Source organism: Corvus cornix, chromosome 6, assembly GCF_000738735.6.
Source record: "Corvus cornix cornix isolate S_Up_H32 chromosome 6, ASM73873v5, whole genome shotgun sequence".
NCBI classification, from domain to species: Eukaryota; Metazoa; Chordata; class Aves; order Passeriformes; family Corvidae; genus Corvus; species Corvus cornix.
Window position 1 is genome coordinate 17,986,467 of NC_046336.1, and position 22,479 is coordinate 18,008,945.

General features: G+C 40.6%; 1 protein-coding gene across 3 annotated transcripts in view; it reads right to left on the reverse strand.

Moving 5' to 3' along the window:
- Positions 1 to 16,515, reverse strand: part of WDFY4 (WDFY family member 4) — a 124,380-nt gene extending 107,865 nt beyond the window's left edge. For 2 of the 3 annotated variants that reach the window (XM_019293922.3, XM_010411034.4), the window contains exons 1-8: positions 16,389 to 16,507; positions 12,214 to 12,475; positions 6,385 to 6,499; positions 5,696 to 5,799; positions 4,161 to 4,307; positions 3,610 to 3,799; positions 2,310 to 2,499; positions 256 to 416 (exon numbers count right to left, since the gene is read on the reverse strand). In XM_019293922.3, the coding sequence (XP_019149467.1) occupies positions 256 to 416; positions 2,310 to 2,499; positions 3,610 to 3,799; positions 4,161 to 4,307; positions 5,696 to 5,799; positions 6,385 to 6,499; positions 12,214 to 12,474 (1,168 nt within the window). In that variant the 5' untranslated portion in view covers position 12,475; positions 16,389 to 16,507. Of the gene's footprint in view, positions 1 to 255; positions 417 to 2,309; positions 2,500 to 3,609; positions 3,800 to 4,160; positions 4,308 to 5,695; positions 5,800 to 6,384; positions 6,500 to 12,213; positions 12,476 to 16,388 lie in introns of all 3 variants that reach the window. The other variant, XM_039554104.1, reaches the window with a different exon arrangement.
- Between the last annotated feature and the right edge of the window lie 5,964 nt (positions 16,516 to 22,479).

The window sequence follows — 22,479 nt, forward strand, 5'->3', positions numbered from 1 at the left end:
AGGGATGGAGGCATAATCCAGACATGACTGAGAGGCATAATCTTGAGCTTGGATCAGACCCTAGAACTGACATGGGCATTTCCGTTTGAGGTAGGTGGCATTCAGGCTCCTGCAGCACTAGCACATAGATCTGAAGATGCCACATCATACTCCTTCCTCCATATTAAGAAACAAAATGAATAGAGCTTCATTTTTCAATGACCCACCTACCCACCCACATGTGCATGTATATATATATATAGATATATACAGTACCAGAAGACTGTGTCCGTTCAAAATCAAAGTGTGGCAATTGCGGGTGTACGATATTGCCAGAAACTTTCAGTTCAGTTTTTCCACAGGTTGTAAGGCAAGTCAGCATGTCCAAGATCTCATCCAGATAGGGATCTCCTTCATTTTGTTGCAAACCCTCGCATCTAGGAACAAAACTTGGGACAGTCATATATTCATATCTTAATTATACAGACTCTTTGGATACATCATCAAGTACAGAGCACATAGGCGCTGCACAGGATAATCCACACCATGGTGACACACTCTGAATCAGGACAAAACCTACAGACTGAAGTGACACTGACAGTCTTATGAACAAAAGAAAGATAAGTGTTTTAACTTAGTCCAGTTATTTGTCCTTGAAAAAAAAAAGAAAAAGCTAAATAAAAAAAAAAGCCTGGTTTGGGGAATAAAAATTTAAACTTTGTGAGAATTCAAATAATTAAAGCAGACACTTCATATTAAAAGGTGAGCATATGGTTGGCAAGAAAAGGGACTTGCTATCTGAGATAAATAACAAAAAATTTCAGCCCTGAGGAAGGGAAAATTATTGTACTGCCTGAGCTTTGTGAACCAGACGTGAAGATGGCATGTCTCTCCTAAGTAAGGAAATACTTAACCAGGATTTGTAATGATTTGAAATGTAACCAAGATTTGCCATGGCTCATAGACTGAAGTGAGAGTCTGTCAAAGGACAGAGAGCTGCTTATCACATCATCTTATTCTGTACTGCTCAGATGGGTCAGTTATTAAGGAAAAGTGCATCACCTGGGCACGGGTTAGTGGCAGAGAAATAGATTGGTACTGTTAGGCTAGAAAAATCTCGGAAGAAAACAGAACAAAATGTTCTGGTTTCATGTAAACAAGAAAGAGAAAAAAGAGACCAAATGCTCTCTTTCAAAGAATGCTATTAGCAAGGTTCTTCTACATGAAGAAAAAGTTCTAAGCATCAGAGAAGAGGATACCTGCTCACACAAAACATTCTGGAAGGAAGGTCTCCATCTATCCCTTTATGCCAGCATATGCTGGGAACGAAGACTAATCTGAAGCCCTGAGCATCTGTTATTTCTGTCTCTCCTGCCTAGTGACATCGGTTGAAAAGGATGGGGACATTGATGGCCCTTACTGAAAAAGATCCCGTGTTTTCTGCCCTTATATGGCTAGAATTTAATCAGAAATATGCATCTCAACACAGTTTATTTATAAGGGAAATCTAGACAGTCTCTGGTAACTAAAGAAAACACTGCCAGAAAACCACAATTTTTTTTCCAATCATAATTTAATAATTTTGTGGCATTCAAAAATCATGAGCAGCCATAGTCACTTACAGATATTTTTGACTTCATGATAGAATTTGCAATCCTCTAGATCCAAATTACAAAATACCCTCCCCACCCAGTCTTTGTTCAGGGACCAAAGTTTTCACAAGTGTTGGAGAAAGAGGACAAGAATAGTCAAAGCCAGAATGGAAACAAAGATCTGGAAATGCTCTCTTCAAATGATATTAAAGAAACCCAGCCTAGTGAGACAACACAAGCTGACAAGGAGAGTAACAGATTCTTCTTTGAACTTTGGATTAGGATAACTAGTGGGGATTTTTCCTGATATGTTTATGCTCATCTTGCTTCTGAAGAATGTAAACATTTCAGATTTAAGTTTGGGTGGGTTTTGTTTGCTTGTTTTTGCACAGCAAGGAGATAGTGTTTCCCTCCCAAGCTGACTGCATTCCTGGACTAAAAGCTCACTTTAACTGAGACAAATATCTCTGACCTACATCCTCTGTAATACTAATTGATGAAGAACTTTTGTCTTGTGTTCAAAAAGTCCCTATCCCACCTGCAAACTAACTTCTCCTATACTGTTCTCCTTCTGTAATGGTTTAAGTAGAAAAAGTTATGTACTGTTTCCATTCCTAGTACAGAAATGCTTTGCATGGCCACAGGATTACCTATATGATTCTTATTTTAAGAGACCGCTATGCATTCTGAAAATTAAGTTTTACCATCCTCTAGAAGCCTACTAAGAGCCTCTCTTACCTGACTAAAATTTTTAGCAGGAGCTGGTAGCCATCATTATTTTCAAATTCTGTTAATAAAGCTGATGATACAGGGTAAGAATCTTTCACAAAGCACAACACAATACTAGCAGCTTCACACACATCACAAGCAGGTAGAGTATCAGCCAGTGTAAAGAGTTGCTGAATAGCTATTTTAATGCAGTCCACAGCTGTGAAAAAAAAAAAAATACAGCAGGTATTTACAAACTGACAGTCAAACAAGTTTAAAGTTACTAACAAAAATGAAACTAATTTGACAAGTTATTTCCCAGTAAAATAGGAATCAGTTAACTCTTTTTCTACAAAGAAAAGAAAAAAGGATATATGAATATCACACTCATTTCAGAAGCTACAGGAAGAGCATTGCTGGCTTTACAGTATACATGCATTTCCTTGCTTAACTCCCAGAAACTGATTTAATCTCAGGAGTGTAAGCTTTCAACCCCCAACTCACCAAAATTCATAGACAGTGAATCCAGCTGTCTGAGTACAAGGTAAGCAGAGACTAACAGATTTAATTGTCTCCTACTAAGTCAATCACACATTCTGTACAGAGTTCACAGATTAATTTGCTCAATGAAGCATATGTAATGGGGTACACACATTTTGCTCTGAGGAATGAAGCTTATTTTCTTGTCTAATCTCATGGCCAGTCCTTCCAGGGCAGCTTCAAAATGTCCAAATTGTTCTTTCCATCTTACACAGGAAGCCAAATTTTCATTTTAAAAAAGAAAAATATCTATATGTGTTTACTCCATGACATGGAATACTGATATTATTTTGTGCATTATAAAACTATTTTTTCACTTCTAAGAAATTGAGACTTCTGGCCTTTGCACTTCTTAATTAGAAAAAAAATTGCTTAAACTAATAAAGCCTAGAAAGAAATGATTACTTAACCAACTGTGATGTTGTCCCAAAAGATACCATTACTCTGACAGTGCCCCCAGCCTTGTATTTAGTGTTCACGAGTCTCAGGCCCACAGACTGAGTCACATAACTTAAGAAAAAACATAATACATCTCCCCTTGCCTACGTCAGTGTGATCAAACGGGATTAGCTCTTGCCTGTAATTTGGGGGTTTTCTGTGTAAAAAACCCTTCCGTTTCCAGATGGCTATCAGTGCTAAATAAAGCTCCTCTCTAAGTCAAGAGCCCATGCTTTGCAGTTGACTACTGGATGATGTAGGGATAAAAATTTATCCTGAGGAGACTCTTTTTGATAAAATTCATTTTCAGGGGAGTTATAAGGAAAGGAGAAGCAAATTTACTAAACCAAACCTTGTAGGTACACAATGCTGTTTTTGGTCTGAGCCTTTGAAATTGTTCTTAGCACACGGCCTGTAGGTACTTTCCATGAGTGGCTGCAATGGTCCCAGAGAGAAGCAGTTGCTATGATTAAAGACTGAAGCTTATCAGCTGCCAGAAGTTCCTCTACACCTTGTTCTTCTTTGTACATGTTAAGCATTATCTGAAAAGCAGACAAACATCAGCTACAACTCCTTTAGAAACACCCAGGAGAGGAAGAAAAATCCATTGAGGAAGGAGACTGTAAGTTTGATACTAGTGCCAGGAGAAAGGATGCAGTGAAATGAACAAGGAAAACTACCATTAAGATATTCTTAATGGATTTTTCCCACTTAAAGTCATGTTGTTTTGTTTAATAAAAATGTAAGATATAGGTTATATGTTTTATGTGGCTCCTGATGCTTATTCAATGGTTTTCAGTCCAAATGTACAGTTTTTTTGGCAGTTTGAATGAAATGGACAGCTAAGAGCCTAAGTGAACATCTGAGTACCCAGGGCAAATGAACCCCAAATGCACATCTCACCTTAACAAGCATCTCCTGAGTTTGGGCATCATCCTCACTTGTCTCTCCATCATCACTAGTTTTCTTCAGAGGGACAGTAAAGAAAAGGTACAGGCACTGCATCAGAGCAGCTGGAAGTCCAGATCCAATGATGTTCCATATAGTCCTCTAAGCAGGCAAAATAAAGATCAGTCCCTCCAGAAGCTGACCACAGTTTCCTTGTGTTTCTACACACTGAGAATAGTCATGGCAGAGGAAAGACCTACTTGAGCATTTTATCCTCATGAGTGCTCTAGGGCACACAGGACTGGCAGTCACATAACACAGCTGTAAAATCCACTTGGCAGAAGTAAATGCACTGTGTATTGTTGTAGCTGCTCCCAGGACTTCCTGCTCCAGCTGAACTACAGCTTTGGCAGAAATACTATGTCCTGCATATGGAGACCTACAGTCAGTGAAGCACACAACCTGCAAACTAACTAGCAGTTGAACCAGCAGTAAGGCCAGGGGCAGAGTGTTCCCCTTACCATTAATTTCCAGGACACCCTGCAGCTATAGAGGCCTGGTATGTTGAAAGCATGGATTCTCCATTCCCTCCCTGACTCGGCATAGCAGCAGTTTAGCTATAACGCCTTCACTCTTTAACATATTCAATAACTGCACACACACTTCTAATTACAGGTTTTATAAATGCAAGTTGACAGTTTCTTCACAGTGTTTCCCAACACTTATTTTCTTCCCATCTTCATTATGGCTGCATAGAGCTTCCAGAGAAGTCCTAGTCTGTGTGCTTGGCACGCAGTAATCATGACAAAAATCAGCACCAAACTAACAGAGGAATGAGGTTTGTGATATGAAGTTTTGTGAATATGTGTGCTACAAAAAATGACAACATCTTAAATCTGTGAAAAACACAAAATCTCATCAGATACTTCATGTTGTGACTAGCTATATATATAATTTTATAGAGCTCCTTATGACACAGAATATATCCATTATAAGCTGACAGTAAGATTTTTTTTTTGTGTCTTTTAATAAGAAAGACTATTTAACTAAATGTCACAGATAAACACGCCACAGGTGCCCATCAGCAGGCTGTACTCCTGATGCCAGTCTGCATTTGGGATGGCTGTACAAGTAGAGTTTGTTAAACTCTATGCTTCAAAGTGAGAGGCTATCAGGATGGAAAAGCCAACCACTGTACTTCCAGACAGATTCTTACTAGTCGTCTTTTTGATATGTATGCTGGAGTGACAAAGAATACACAAAAAGATACACGGGGGGGGGGGGTGGGGAAGAAGAGAAGCATCAGAAAAACCAGCTGTCTGATATCAAAACTAAAAAGGTCTCTGAAAGCATGAAGTGCTTACTCCTCTCTCTTAGAAAAGCCTGGCCGACAAACCTGGTGCTGTGTCCTCTAACTGTATACCTTGGGCATGCTGAAGCTCAAAATATTAGAGATAATGCAAATACTGAGACCTGGGTGTTCCACTGAGATGCCTACACAATTTCTCTGAAATAAAAGGGAAAATACACTTTATAGCAATTTCTCTTACCAAGTCAGTCTGTGAGAGCAGGTACACCGATTTCAGGAGCAAATGGCCATCTCCTGCTTCCCCTTTCTTTTGCAGCAATTTCTCCAAAGACAGAAGAGCTTCTTCTGTTATCACAAAAACATTAAACTTTAATTCCTTAGTGAAAGATGAAAATGCTGCATTTATGCTTTCTTAACAGATCTGACAAATTTAACAAAATTACAGTAGCAGGAGTCCACTAAAGTGAACAGAAAAACATAAAATGACTGATTCACCATCAAGCTTAGTTCATGTAAACTACCCATTTCAAACTGAAATTTCACTGAGAATACCAGCTCAATCCACGAAGCCTGGCAGCTGACAGCACAAACAATGTACAACAGCCACCAGGAAAGCCATGTGTGGCTAGCAATATTTTTCTCATTTAAGAAAGCTCCTCAGAATAGTGTATAACCTGCTCTTTAACTCTTACATGCATTATACATTACACACTTCCAGCTACAAAAGTTCCAAACCCAAGATCGGCATGGCGTACAAGGCCAAATCTTCAGTGCAATCACCTCAAACCAGTGCTAGCTTGCACCCACTAAAATATCTGGCTTTCTACAGAGCATTTTCCTGTTCCCCCTTTATTTCCAGCACAGAGGACAGCTGAAAGACACACGTTTCCAGAAAAACTGGATCCAGTGGATATGGTATGGGATCATTACCTGCAGGTTTGCCATTGAGGTTCCTCTTAATTTCTTTAGTCAGAAGCTTGGAAACCTCACTGGCTAACAGCTGAATGTTGGGGAACACGATTACTCCAGCAGACTGTTCCCAGGCCTGAAATCCAAGGGTAACTGTTAAGTCTTTCTGACAGACCATATCTTTGGTAGATTGACAAAAACTAATAAATATAAACAAACAAGTATAAGGCTAACATTGCACTACAAAATTCGCCCCCTAGTCAGTATAGTCCATTTAGCAGTATTTCCCAGACAGGCAGGAGTATGACACTACAGATAGAGAATTCAAACTGGAACTACCTTTTGAATAATGTAATGCATCTACCAGAGATCTTTTGCAGTATTTTCTACATCGAAAACAATCCAAACAATGTAAATGTTGGTTACACCCTTTGTCACTAATTATTTGTGTCAAAAATTATTCTAGTCCCTTTCAAAACATGACAAACACCCTGAAGAAACACAAATTTATAGACAAGTTTATAAACAATTTATAAATATGTTTATAATTCACTTGTTCAAGAATGGACAAGCAATTAAGTGCAAAACTTATTAGATAAACAACAGTAAGACTTGTAGAGTCCCTGAGTTGGACAAACAAACCCCTCTTAACTGTTTCTTAGCCCTGCCTTCGGGGGAAAAAAATTAAAGAGAAATAAAGAAAATATTCCAGCAGACTAATATTATTGCACCCAAAGGGCCTCTGAGAATCAGGTACCAATTCTTTTATATAAAACATCTGATGATACACACATTTATGTTTTCGTAATAGTTCATTATTCACCTCTGAAGACCAGTCTGAGACACCTCTGTCCTCAGCAACCTTGAAAAATTTTCTTTATGAAAGTCTCCTTCTTTAAGAAGCTCTGAAAAATCACGCTGTAAGCCCCAATGATGAAAGGAATAAAAATGACATGTGTTCTCCTAAAAAAATTGGATCAGACACCCCATAATACTTTCTGCCAAGAAATCAGCGCAACTCTTTGTAAATGAAGATCCTCCACAAATATTTTTTCCTTCCCTACCATTGCTTTCAATTTCTTTTCTTTCATCACAGATGGTAGCTTGTGGAGATAGCATCAATCATCTCTCAGTAATCAGGCAAGCACCTACTTTTGACTTAATTTTACTGCAGTCAATAAGCAAAATGCCCCCAACTCTTCTTTCTGTGCTACAGGAGTGAAATGCAACTGCACAGTGCATCTATTAATAATTTTCATCAATCAATAATATTAAAAACAAACTAATTTTTTCAGATTTTGACCGTAAGTTACTTTCAGAGACACTCAGTTGCAGAAGCAAGATTCACAAATTCCTCCACCTCTGATGCAGAAGGGAGGGAAGATCTGTAAAGAATAGAAGCAAGCTGGGCAAACACAGTGACAAGAAACAGCCACTTAAGAATATACGCTGTTTGTCATTAAGCTATGCCCTTTTACAGAAGAAAGTAGTGACATATTTCTGCCTCTCTTCCTCAAAGAGGAACATCCTCTTAACACTTCAGAAAGGCCTTGCTATATTCACTCTTCCGCTAACAGAAAGAGCAGGATAAATTTTAGAAGTTCAGACCATGCACAGCAGAGACCAGTAATCAAATGTTCATAGCAATGCTACTAGTCCATCTCCCTACAAAGCAGGCCACTAATGTTCTGATTCGATTTTGTAGGTGCTCTTCCTGAGGGTCAGACACCAATCTTTAGAATATGCTGTCCTTTAGGAACAGATCTCATTAATTTCATATTCATGTCTGAGCCTATAGAAGATCTATGTCTGGAAGCATATCAACCTACTACATTGCAGGATGTCTGCCTTTGGGGGAAACTCAAATAATATGGTATCAATGTAATCTGATTTTCTTTCTTCCTCTTAAACCTGTTTCTACATGTTTAAGATTCTGCCACAAGATCCCTGTGTCTGCTGTTACCATCTGCCCTTCCTATTCCATGGCTTATGGAGAGATGCTAGCTCAAAAGCCAGCCACGTAAAAGAACGTTCTGATACTTTCTGAGGCACCAAGAGGGAAGACACAGAAGGCACATTAAAATGACTCCCAGCCCAGGCCTGAATCATGAGCAGATGGCTGACATTTCCCTCCCACACCTTTTCCTTCTACGTCAAGGAGCATCAGTGAGTAACGAGCCTCCGCATCACAGGAGTCTCCTGCTTGGTGACCCCTCTCTCCAGCCGACTGAGTAAGAGCTAAAGCACTCAAAAAGGCAAGGATGCACTGCCATCTGCACCATCAAAATAGGGAAGGAAAAGCAAGAGAAAAATCTTCCAAGGAGGGAGAGGACTCACACAGAGTCCATTGTTAAACAAGAGGAAATGAGGTAGTTTCTGTAAGAACTTCGCAACACGTACAACTGAAACTGAGATATGTTTCCCCAAGCCAGCAGAAGGCTGGTATATGAAGGGAGTAAAAGTAATATGGGGAAGGACATGCTGACTAAAAGCTAAGGGCCAGATCCTCCACAATGTACTCTTAAATCAATGATGCAGAGCCAAAATGCTCTCTCTAGTCACGCTTCTGGATCTAAATGCCTATAAAGCAGTGCAAAGCTCCAGTAGCATATCTAAGAGAAGTGGAGGGGAAGAATCTCACTCTTAGGGCACAAAGTCAAGTGTTAAGATAATGAAAAATTCATTTCTTCATTATGAATATATTCAGTAGCAAAGTTTCCTTTGAGAATTCAAAATCCCCTTTTTGCAAGCATTACTGCAATTCAGGAAATCAGTTTCTACAACCCTAAGGCTTGTGAAGTTCAGTCTTAAAGAAAGGAAACTCACCATGGATGTGCATATATACAACATTGCCAGTCCCTCAGCAATACTCATCTTGCCTCCTGGCAACAACTGTCCTTCAACCCTAAAGTACTGGTACTAAAATTTATTTGCTTATTTATCGTGATGTGAGAATTTACTGCTTTGCTGTCCAATTTTTAATTCCCAAGACTTCTAGATTTTATAACTTTTCTCACCCTTGTTCAGTAACAACTTTCTCAGTCCTTTGAAAGTTTCACTCCAAAAAATCATCACCACATTAAAGGCATTCTTGCTTTTCATACTTAGTTAATGACCAGTAAATCTAAAGATGATATATATAATTTCATCTCACCACAATTTGTTTACTTCATGCTCACTACATGGTATTCAAAAACTAAAGCTGCAATAGGACTCAGAAACTTTAGATCTTAGAATTTCAATTTAATTTTAAGTTTGAGGCAAGAAAACCTTAATGGAAGAATTTCTCATAAAGCCTGCAATATGTTGCTTACAAAAACAGCAGGAAGCAGTTTAGAGAGACTATCTTCTATAGCAAAGCCTGTTCATTGGGATGAATTAATACCTTAGAAACATTAAGGATGTATGTTTTCAATGGACCTTCAAGAGAAAGTGCACTGGTTTCAGCTGGGGGAGAGTTAATTTTCTCCACAGTGGCTGGTATGTGGCTGTGTTTTAGATTTGTGCTGCACACAGGGCTGATAATAGAGAGATGTGTTGTCATTGCTGAGCAGGGCTTACACAGAGCCAAGGCCTTTTAGTGCTGCCACACTGGTCAGGAGGCTGGGGGGAGACACAGCCAGGACAGGTGATCCCAACTGACCAAAGGGATATTCCAGAGCAGATGGCATCATGCTCAGTACATAAAGTGGGGGAACAAGGAGGAAGGAAGGGATGTTTGCAGTGATGGTGTTCTCTTTCACTCTTCCGATTTTCTCCCTGATCTCACTGATTGGAGGGTGAGTGAGTGGCTGTGTGGTGCTTGGTCATGTCAGGAAAGAAGACAAGAGATCTGGAAACAGCTCTACGGGGGGCGGGGGGAAGTAGAATAGATGGCTCTCATTCCAAACAAAACTGTTGTAACTTGTTGAGGTGGTGCGTCAGAAAAAAACCAAAACCCAACAGTGAAATTTTCAGCATGCCATTTTAAAAGCAGATCCACAGAAAAAGGAGGTGCTCCTCTACAGAAAACTGTCAGATTATCAGCCCCTATCTGACTTTGACATGCATTCTTTGGAGGCTGAGAAAGGAATGCTACCCCTTTGCAAAGCCAGTAATTTGGTGATCTGATAAAGCAGTGGTGAGCTCCCAAGACAGAAAAGACCACCACAGCGCACATAATGCCATTTGCAAAGAGATTTGATCCCAGTGACAGGCTCATACAGAGAGCAACAGTTCTTCTTTTCAAATATAGCCTTTGGTTTGGGAGGGACACTCTTCTATGCTAACAAATCCAGAAGTTGAGAGGAAGTGGTGAAAAGTGAAAGCTTTGTTCAGTAAACATAAAATATCTGTAGAACCATTTAGATTTAATGAGAAGGCAACTTCTGAGACTCCAGGCTATACATTCACTGTCTTTTCAGACCCCTGCACTCATTTTGTCTGCACTGCCTTGGACCAGGGCAAGCTTGTACTCAAACACAGCAAACTCTATACCATAGGCACTTCCAGGTCCCACCCACAACTCAATTGTTTGCACCAGTTTCAATGCTGTTCGTTGACACAAGCATCTACATTGATTTCACAGTGCACCAGGACTTAAAAGCTCCAAATATTCATGCTCCATCCAGCTGAGTGAAATATTTATGACTATCTGGAAGTTATTGCTGCTTTACTGTCATGAATACCAAAGATTTCACAGTCCTGAGTACAGTGATTTCCTACACACTCAGTTCAAAATGCAGAGTATCCCCTTTTATGTCTCACAATGCTTCCATATAAACACTGACCATACATTAATTTTTTTCCCTCACCAACCCACTGACTTCTATTTTAGAAATCCAACTCATCTAGGTAGGGAATAGATGGATCTGAGTTTGGTCACGCAAGAGCACTAAGAACTCAAAAATACAGACACCTGAAATACGCTATCAGTAAAATATGGTTTCACCAAAGAGGGGTTTTTATTTTCTTTCTGAAAGGCACAGTGAGAGTGTAAAAATGCAGATTCAATACCCATAAATACCCAAGGTAATCCAAGAGAAAAACAATTCTTCTGTACTAGTAGATCACTACAGTACATTTAAAGATAAGCCAGGTTTTCTGCTTCACTCAGCATATGCTCTGCCATTCTGTCTCTGTATGGTCCACTCAAACAGTTTCCTGTATATTCCACAGACTCTAGCAAAGAAAACTGACCCATAAGGCTCCTATTCATTACAGAGCTTTTCTAGTTTCACCTTTCAATATGTTTGTCTCAGAATCGTTGGCTGATGGCAGCTGTAGGGCAGGCTGCTAACTAAAATGTTCTAGTTCTCAGCTGTGTCCCTCACCCACGATATGGCCTTCCTCTTCTCACTCAATGGCTTCCTCATCTCTCACCCAAATCCTCTCTCAAGCACTAAAATTAGACATCAGCATTGTCATTAACTCCAAAATTCCATCTTAAGACTGTACACCTGCATTTCCCCTAACTGGCTGCATGCCACAACCACATTTTCCCAGACTGAAACAGGGAAGGAAAGTTCTCAGCCCCCACTAAGTAATAACATAGATGAGGCAGACCTCTTCACAGGGTACTCACTTTGCAAGATGGCTGTCTCACTCCTTGATTTCAAGGATAGAATTTAGCCACTCAGGAAAGTGAAGAGGTGCTCCCCCCTGTACTTTTTTCATGTTGACCTAGCAGGTTAGGTAGATGAAAGGAGGACAAGAAACTTCTTCTCCAGGCTCCCAATGGAGTAAAAGAACTTATCACCTAAAAGGATCCTGCTTTAATTAACTACACTGGCTGTTTGGGTGACCACAGAATGGATAGGGGAAGAGAAACTCAAATTAGCATCTGCACCAAAGGCAACAAAGAGAACAAACCTTTAAGAAGAGGGGAAGAAATTCCAGCAGCCTTCTTTGTTGATCCTCTGGGATGAGAAATGGAGCCACTTGCTCATATTCTACAAACTGTTTTCCTAGAGTCTCCCACTGGAGGGTATGGCTCTGGGGTAGCTCGTCCTTGCTGTGTACAGGCTGCTCCAGCGCTTCTGCTGTGTCTCCATCATCAGGGCTCTGCTGTTGCTGTCCTGCTTTGTCAGATGAATCCTCCAGCTGCCACACAAGTTCAGCTGCTTTGTCCATGCTGAGATGAGACCAGATAAATATACTGTGTTATTTACAGCTCTTACCAGTCAACTCTCCCAAGAAATGAGACACTGACAGTTTTAACTGTCAGAGTTTAGAAATACGGAAATGCTCTCAGTCATTGACTCTTTTCCACTTTTCATGGCAAAGCACCCTGTTCCTGGACAAGAACAATACCACTCTGCAATTGCATGAAAAAGCTCTCTTCCATGAGACATGTGCATGTGCTACACAGCTCATCTGGGCTTTGGCAGAACAAGCCAGTAAACCACACAGCAAATCTGGATTCCAGCCCCAGCTTTGCCACTGAGCCAGATCCTCTCTCTTGCAGTTCAGTCATCCAACTATAAAACAAGTTGTAACTATTACCATCAGCAGATCTGCAACAGAAGAGCACTAGCCAAGAGCCAAGTTACACATTTCACTGAGTATGGATGCTAAACCTAGCTGCACATCACTGATACATTCCCCACCTGGCACGGGGCTGAAGCCCTGTCTGGAATAGTAGCTGTGTAGAAAAGCCAAGGATTCCCCACAGGGCTGTGCTGGCCCAAAGAGGCAGCAACATTCAGTTCTTTGTGCCAGAGGTACAGCTCTGGACAATAGGTATTTTCACAACAACGTTGCTTGTTTTGCTGATCCTGTAAACTGAAGTGGATATGCCTCAATGAAGGAGCATGGTGCTTCTGGCAGTCTCATTTCCTTCAAATTTAAAATGGGTCCATCTTACAGTACACATCAAGGAATCCTTCTGGTACCCTAATCTCAACCCCAAGTCCTCTCATCTACTTTACAGCCCTGTTTTCCTCCATAGTGTTCTGTGGGGTCACTCAGCCCCACTTCTTTGCCACAGCCTTCTGTGAGCTCACCCTGCTATGCCAAGCCTACATCATGAAAACACCTACACCAACGGAGATCAGGCTTCTCCAGTTTCCATCAAAGGCATCCATATGCTTATTGGAGTCTAGGTCATTGTCTGACTACTCCGGAGTCTACGACAGGACAAATTATGGCAGTGTGGCTGGGCAGATGGGAGTTGTCACCAAGATGAATGTAGCTCACTTTACTTAACAAATATATCATTTTTTAAGAGCCCAGAAGAGTCTTTAACAAATCACTACCTTCAAAGAAAAACACCAATTTACCTTCTTTTCTAGGAAATAGATTCTTTCTTAACAGTATCTTTTTGACTGCCATTCCACCATTTCAATAAAAATGTCAGAAAAGCAAACTAACTAAAAAACAGAGTCAGATCTGCACTACCAATACATACATACATACAAATAAAGACAGTATTATGAGCCTGGTTTAGAATTATGAGCCAACACTAAAACTGCATTTGGGATTCTCTTCCTTCGTCATCCATCAGTTACACAGCTAGCTTACTGCTTGCATTCTGCCCACTCCATGCCAGATGAACCAGTTTCACTTCCATGCTCCCGCAGAAGCTCTGTACCACAGAGATGAAGGGAATGGCATTTATCTTGTCACTGTACACCACACCACCTGCAGCAAGATGGTGGTCCCAGAAGACACCTGTGCTTAGATGGAAACGCTGGTTCTTCACACTACACCACAGGCTAACTTATTTTACCACAGCCCAGACTCTGTCCTTTGCTAGGAGATGGAGGCCTGTGTAATTTTGATCAGTCCCCAAGGAACAGTCAGTCTAGAATTTCCTATCTCAACAACATTTTGTGTTTTGCTGCTATTGTTTTCCTTAATTATCCCTACTAAGACAATAAGCGCTATGAGCAGAAAAAGTGTGGTGACTTCACAGAGTAAACAGGAAGACTCTGTTCCTCATGACTGTGTGGGAGTTACATTTGTCATATGTTATACTTAACTCTGGTGTGGGATTTTGACCCACTTGAGTCATCCTGAAGCTGTAAGTGTGTTGGTTGAGAAAACCTGGGTGCTGTTCTAGGGACTTTGGTGAGCATAGTTCAGTTACATTTTCAGTGAGGCTCAACTTGCATCCCAAATAGCAAAGCCATTCTCTTCCTCAAGGAGATCTGACCTTGGAAGCTACTCTGCTAAGCCTAAATCAATGATAAGAAGTAACTCACTCCAGTGCCTACGTTCATGTTGGTCTTCTGCACAGAGAACCCCAAGGTTCTTTACAGAAGCATTCTACAAATGGTGACACTAAATCATGGTGAGGTGAAATGAAATGGTTACACTGGCCTCAGAAGAAGGTCAGCTCCCTCAGCTGCACTGCATGGGCCGGCAAATGTGTTAACCAATTTTCTCTCTTTCTATTTATACTTGACTGAGAAGGCCTTTCTTGTTGGTGGCACAGCTAAAGCAAGCAGGGATAGCCTCTCAAAAAGTGTTCACTCTATGAATCCATGTAATGAAAGAGCTCTCATCTCCACAGAAACTCTTACAACCAGATATTCACAAACAACTTCATTAGTGAAGATCAGATTGTAAGAGGCTATGTAAGACATTTAAAGTGTACATGGAACTCAATCTCAAGAAATACATGAAAGCAAAATGAGGATTATGATATTCCTCGTTATTTTTTCCAACTATCTAGACTACAAAAGGCATGTTAGACTAAAGATCAGTCCTCCAATATTAGTCTGTTCACTCCACTTGCACTATACGCTTTAAATATTACTTCTAGCAGCCTTTTTTTGCATCTACAATTTGATTAGGGCTTTTAAATCCTTTCAATTTTCTATTCATCTTGGAGGACAATTATTCTTCTAGACCAACCACAAAATCGCGGAGTTAACACCAAAGATATTTGAATGCTGAAGGATAACTTAGATATTTCGAAAAGGTCTTATATGTTGTCTCTCTTCTACATTTCACCATTTGTTCTGATCCTTAGTGTAACCTTATTTCAGTTTTGATAAGTTTTTTGTTTGATTCTTGATTAAATTTGATAAGATACTTTTTGATAAGTATCACAATGATACAAAAAGTAAACACTAAATAATAAATATTTTAAAAGACTTAAGAGTGAAAATTTATCAAATAATTTTGATACTATCATTCAGAAAGTAGTGTCAGGCTACAGAGAGAAAATGGAACTTAATCATGTATTTTCCCTTTTTTCTGAATAAAGCTTGTGTGAAATCACACTGCAATGTGGCTACATCTTTCCAGACTGAAAAGACAGAGGGGAAGAAAGGCCTAACCATAAGGACCAGCACAATACTGTTACTAACAGATTACTAATTGAACAAACATGATTTTTAATGACATTTTAATTCTATTTATCTGTGATTACCCCCCTGAGCAGTTCATAGAAGGATCCCATTCAGTTAAAAAATCCCAATTTGCACCAAGACCAAAAGAGAATCAAGTTTCATACCAAAATTCAGGCCAAAATTGGTTCCCTTTTTACAGTAAGTATCTTTAAAAAATGTTAGTTGGGTGTACATGGAAATCTTTAATCTCCAAAAGTACATGAACATAAAATAAAGACTACAATTTGCCTCCTTATTTAATCCAACTGTTCTGATAACAAGAGATTTACGAGACTAAATGTCAGACCCCTAGTTCTAGGACTATCTGCTTTAAGTATTTTTTATCCTAATATACTTTTCTTGACTATTAAATACCAGGATTCTGTGGACTATCAGAAACACACAGCTCAGATCATCCCAAAAATCCAGTGTGATACTCCTTTATACTCCCTTTCTTTCTTTGGCAGCCAAGATGACTGTTTAATGAGCACAGTTATGACAGCTCGTAATTGTAAATGCTAAAAACAGGGATTCCACTACTTCCTAAGGAAAGCTGTCTTCATACTGCAGTTTAGGGTGAACTTTGACTGAAACCTTCACTAATTGAAAGTAATCTATCATGACACACAAGTTGCAACCAATACTGTAGGTTCCCTCAACATTTAACAGTCTGTTCCTTCTGCTTTCACAGAAAATCTCTTGACATACCTGGGCTCCTAGATCTGGCAGCTGCTGTTGCAGTCAATAACCATATCCAGAGAAATGAGTGTTGCTGCTTCTGTCCTCCTATGCATGTTGGTGTATGCAGCAGCTCCCGCTCTGCTCTTTAAACTTTCCACTGTGAATCACCTGATTAGCTGCTGCACTTACTTCCTGAGGAAAGCAGAAGTGAAAAGCAAATGAACCACAGCTCAGGACCCATCAAGCTCCCAAAGCAATTTAGAACAGCTCAGCTAACACACAAACCTGGAAGGCATAGCATTCTTCTCCCTGCATCAAGGGTAACCAGGTATTTCCCCCTCTGTACCATATTCACAAGGGGGAAGGGGAGTGAGATTTATTTCATTTTGGTTTTAAATTTAAGGTTTACAAAACTACTACAGGAATACAGCACCACAAAGCTCATGCTGTCCATGCAACAATCTATGCCCAAAGTCAGGCAACAGTCATAGTCCTTCCTCAAATGCTCCACCCTTAAAATAAACACATTTGAATGGTGAGGGGAATGCTGCGTCCCTGACTTCCCTACTAAAATGGTCAAGGCAGCTGCTCAGATCAAGAGGCAAACAAGCACTGTAAGCTCACTGACAACATAAATGAACCTTGATTAGCTATGGGCTTGAGAGAAGATTACTTCTCAGTTGTCTAGTTGCTTTTTTGTTCTCCTTAACACATCTGAAAGGCTTTACAATGTTTTTTTAAGGGGAAGTGGAGTTTAAACATTTTTACACAGGAAATTCAAGTGTTTCCAACTGCTTCTCCCCAGCAATTTTATGGTGACCTTGAGAATCAATGGGATCATGGCCTTACAGTGACTGAAACCTGAGGGGACTCTAACCTAGGTGGTTAAAGCCATCTGTTTTCTGTTAACATCTGCTTTACTCAAATGCTTGAAAAAGCATCCAGAAGAACTTTCTCTTCCAACTCATCTGCAACGTTGCTGGATAAAGCACAGCTAATCCAAGCTGAAGACTCCCAATGAGTCGTAAGATGGGACAGCAATTGCCTGTACACCACGGAGACCTCTCTTGATGCAGTGGTGTTCCTGGCACACAGAGGACTGTTCTCATCTCTTACAGTGGAATTGTATTGTACTGAACTATAGGCAGCAGCAATATCATGGGTTTAGTTTATCCCTTTACACATTATACCAGGATTTAAACAAAACTCTAGCTTTGCTGCAAACAGAAATATGCCTCAGATCCCAAGGAAAATACTCTGCTCCAGTCTATACATATAGTAGCCTCTAAACTGACCAGGTATTGGAAAGCATTAGCTAAACTAAGTATAATTTACAGGGTGTTTTCCAAGAACATGCAAAGTCACACTGAGCTGTGCACATTCAGGGCAGCTCCAGTGAGTGTTGCATTTGGCCACTTCAGTGAGTACCAGAGCCACTAACAGCTCAGTGCTGCACTGGTGTGGCTGTGGGGCCTCTGGCAGCTCTCAGCACAGGCTGAGCAAGCTCACACAGCCTGTGAAACTCTGTGCCAACACATCCACTACTTTCCTGCTGGAGGCCATTCACATATCAGCTGATATGCTTCCAGCTGCAATCTCGCCAATCCCACACTGGTGAGATGAATGGCAGAAGCAGAGAGACCAAGAAAAGAATATTAATACCAACTCAGAGAGAATATCACTGTTTTTGACTTCCTAACTCAGAACCAAGCCTAAATGTGCTCCATTTCCACCCTTTTACTGCCACTTTAAAAGCACAAAAGGTCATTTGCAGCAGCCTCCCCATGCTGTTTGATCACAGAGGTTTATTTCCCAGGGATCTTCCCAATACAGTAGTACCTCCTCACTAGATGATGTCAGGACTCAAGCAGACACACAGTTGTTAGGAGAGTCACAGCAGAGGAAGTACCATTTCTCTTTTTCATTCTTCACTAACTGCTGATGGGTCTGAAAGTCCAGTTTCAAGACCCCCACCCACTTAATTTCTGCTTCACTGGAGCAAAACAGATGTAACCAAATTATCTGTAGTAAAAATAACTCAAGGGGTAAAGACAAGCATACAGTTAACATAGTAAGAAAGAGTGCCACAACACTCTGTCAGTCTGGGTTGTTTATACTAAAAACCACTTTGCACTGTGCCTCCACCTACAAAAACAGGAAGAAAAATCCTTCTTTGTCCTCTTCCCCCTAGTCTAGGAAAAAAAAAAGCCAAACAAAAAGATATGTCTCCCACATACTTGCATTTGCATCTGTGTCAGGGCACCTAGTTCAAAGGAACCTTCATTTTGTCTGTGATATCTAGAAAGGGCACTAAATCTCCTGGTCCCAGGAGCCAGCTCTATCAACACCAGCTGGAAACTGCCATCTGATAGGGCAGCACTGTGATGTAGATCATGCATGGCCCAGTGGAGATGGTGTCCTGCCTGAGCCAGACATACAGACGGCTCTCTGAGGCAAGGGTCTAGAGATAACTATAACTACAAGGTCCACCTGTCTCACAGCATCAAAGTGTCCCGCATGCCGGTTCTTGTCAAACTTCCTTCTTCTTTGCCACTCCAATCTCCACACACAAGTGGAAAAAAACAGATTTGTGCCTTTACCTTTATGATACCAGCCACACCAGTGTATCTTAGTGGTTCAGGATGCCAAGAATCACAGTACTTCTTCAGCCTGAGGCTGCAGGTCAGTGACTGCAGGTTTCCCCAAAACCACAACTTGCAGTATGTTCCAGTTGCATTACATTCACCAAATGGCTGACTGGCTACAGCAAGAGCAGACATGTCCTCTGGCTAACTGCTGTGCAGTTGCCCTTGCCCAAGGAGCTCATAGTTTCGCCCAACTGCAAACTCAGATGGGATGGGGCTTTGCTGAAAAGCCTGTATTTCTCCCTTCAGCAGGTTTGTCTCCTTGTAGACATAAAAAATAAAATTCAGCTGAATTTGCTGAGACAATAAATTTTTGTGCTGCACATTTATATCCTTCAATCTAACGAAAAAAAGCCAGTTAAACACGTGTTCCTTTCAACATTTTGGTGTCCAAATTTGAATTAGCTGCAGGCTTTTTCCCACTCTTTGCCTCTCTTGCTAAAATCCATCATATTTTCTTGATAAAAAGCAAGCTGATTAAAAAATGTTCATAGAATAATTTTTCATTTCTCTAGGGAAGCGGCTGTGTTTCATTTTCCTCCCCTCTTTTCAGTGGCAGAAGAGAAGCTGACAGAGAAACCGCAGAGAAAGGCGACGCAAAAATTTAAACCATCTGCTTAACCATCATTTTCAGTCATCATTTTTCTCAGCAAACCTTGACATTTGCAATGAAGGAGGCATTCAGCTCCTTCAGCACATCCTCCCAGAGAAGCAAAAGCAGCGGGCTACGAAGAAGCCACAGGACTGTGAGCCTGAGCAGCTCAGCTCCTCTCCCTCAGGCACACACACAGGGGAGGCCTGGGGCAGCAGGTGTTCAGAGGCCACCCCACCTCCTTGGCTGGGTCTTCTCTGGAGGTCAAAGCCGTGGGAAGGAAAAGCCAGCTGCTGTTGGTGCTGTTGGGCAGCCCCAGCTGAGCCAGGGCCCTTCCCGCCCAGGCCCTCGGGCAGCACCACCACCTCTGAGGGAAAGGCAGCGACGTGTGCCAAAGCACGGCCACACTGTGCAGATTGCCAGGTAACTCATGTATTTGTGCACCTGCACAGGTAACTGCACTTCAGCTTTAAATTAAATGCAGCTTGTGATGATGAAACCATGAGAGGTAGCTGGTAAAGACACACAGCGTACCACGAGGAGAATATCTCCTGCCTGCTAGCATACCTTGCACCTGAGCACTCTCAGTCTGGATCGGGAGACCCAGACATCCCACACTACTCTGGCACCATGACTGTGGGGTGCAAAAGGACAGGGCAGTTTTCAGCCTTGGTCCTGCAGTCAAGCTCCTAACTTGGCTCAGAAAAGTGGTCCATTTCCTTCCCCAGTGTTTTCACCTGAGTAAGGTCAGGGGTTCTGCAGCTGGTCCTCTGTGCCTCCTGGCATCCAGCAGTCACCTTTCATCAGCAGTAGCAATGTTATGTAGTAAGGATAATTTGTTACTTGAATTTTGCTATTTCAGAATGTTTCATTGGAAACAAATTCTCTCCATCAACACAAATTTGTAAATCAAAATGAATTTTTTTCCAGTGTTTTTGTTTAAACAGGAACCAACAGAAGTGAATCCAATAGCCTGTATCTTACATGTTGGGCTGCAACAGTGGTTTTCAGTCTTTCAAAATCTATGCAATCCTGACGTAGTTTATTGCAAATCCTTACGCAGCACATGTAAATCTGCTGCTTGAGAGCTTCACCCTTTGGTCATTTTTTTTGCCTCTGTTAAAATTAGTCAGGGGGACTCACTGGATGATAAAGCTGTAGAAGTACACTGAATAATTTTAAGCTACACTTTTCAAAAATTCTGTGCGTAAATAAATCCCAAAATTATTCCAGAGTCAGTAAAAAAAAAAAAACAACTTTTAAAAACACAAGAAAAAAGAAGCCTCATTTGAAAATGGGTATGTAACAAAAGTGAAAACATTTTTGTTTGAAATTGTCAGACTCAAACAACCAAATAAATAGAATATTTTTTCCCTGGAAGAAAAAAAGTATCAACTAAGAAAAACTCCTCTGGGAAGCTGGTATTTTGATTAAGCGTCACCCACTGACTAGAAAAACGTTGTGCAGGAAAATTTTAAGGCAATTTAACTGAACACATGATCTCCACGCTAGAACCCATGTTCGTCTAATGAGATTGAGGAAGTTGAAAGGCTGCTGCAAAAAATGTAATTGGCACAGCAACGACATGCCCCCTCCTGTACTTCAGATTAACTCTCCACTAAAGGATATACAGGAATTCATTGTTTACATATCAACTCAAAAGCTGTTGAATTAAAAGATCATGATACAGCAGATCTGCAGGATTTAAAAAAAAAAAATTTACAAAGCAAAGTTGGACTTTAACACATAGTGCTTATCAGAAAATAGCACTCAAAGACAGCTGCAGACAAAAGCACAAGAGGTAATTACAAAACACATATTGACCAAGAGCTGTTTTCTTGGAAGATTTACTCTTATTCTCTATGTAGAAGAACCATCAAAATCTGTGCAGACAGCATCACTTTCTTAAGTTCCAGAAATGGGTCCTAGTTCCTGTTTTACACCCGCTTTGTTTTCTGTAAGGATGTTGTGTAGCTTGCACAGCCTACAGCAATTCATCGTCATTTTAGAGGAAATAGGGAGCCTGAAGTTCCGGCTAAACAAATTAGACAAGATCCTTCCAACACGAGTGTGAGAGCACACATTTTTCCAGCACTGATATGTCCCCTGCTTTTTTTTTTTTTTTGATTGGTTGGTTGGTTTTTTTGCAACTCCCAAGCCTATTGATAAACTCCAGCTCTTGTGACCTTGTTCTCCAATAAGCTGTGCTCCCAGAGAGACTCTGCATGTATCCAGGAAGGCTGCTCTTCCACAGTCATAACTGCTCAGAGAGCTTCAAATGCCTAATAAGCCAGGCTTAATGAGCTGTCACACCCTATTCACGGATAAGCCTGTTTTTTCTACAGATATTCTTCTAGCTCTGTGAACCAGACTCATGTATCTTCTCTTTTCTTCAATTATTTATATACAGAACTAATACTTCAATAGCATTTGGTTTGCCATGTCATACAAAATTCTGGACAAAAGGAATAGTGAATATGAAAATAGTGGTTTTGCTATCTGGTATGCTCTGATTTAAAAAACCAATTCTTTAAGCTGAATATCTTCCCTGGGGACTGTGTTGTTTTTTTTTTTTTCCCCTAGGAAACAATTGCTTTTAGGGTGTTCAAACAACACTGTTCTAGGCTGGTAAATAATAAGAAAAAAATCTCCTTAATCTCTACTTAATTTATAGCCAGATTCTACACTAGTGTTTGCTTTTGCTCTAGGAACTGGACCAATAAGGATACACAAAATTGCTGCTGCTCATCAGAGAGGTAATTTTAGTTCTGAAATTAAACCCAAGCACTGCACAAGTAGAAAATATTTTGTTAAGGTGGCAGATTAGAGCAACAAGGACCTAGTCATTGGCTGTGTGATCATTTGGAGCTCAGAGCATTCA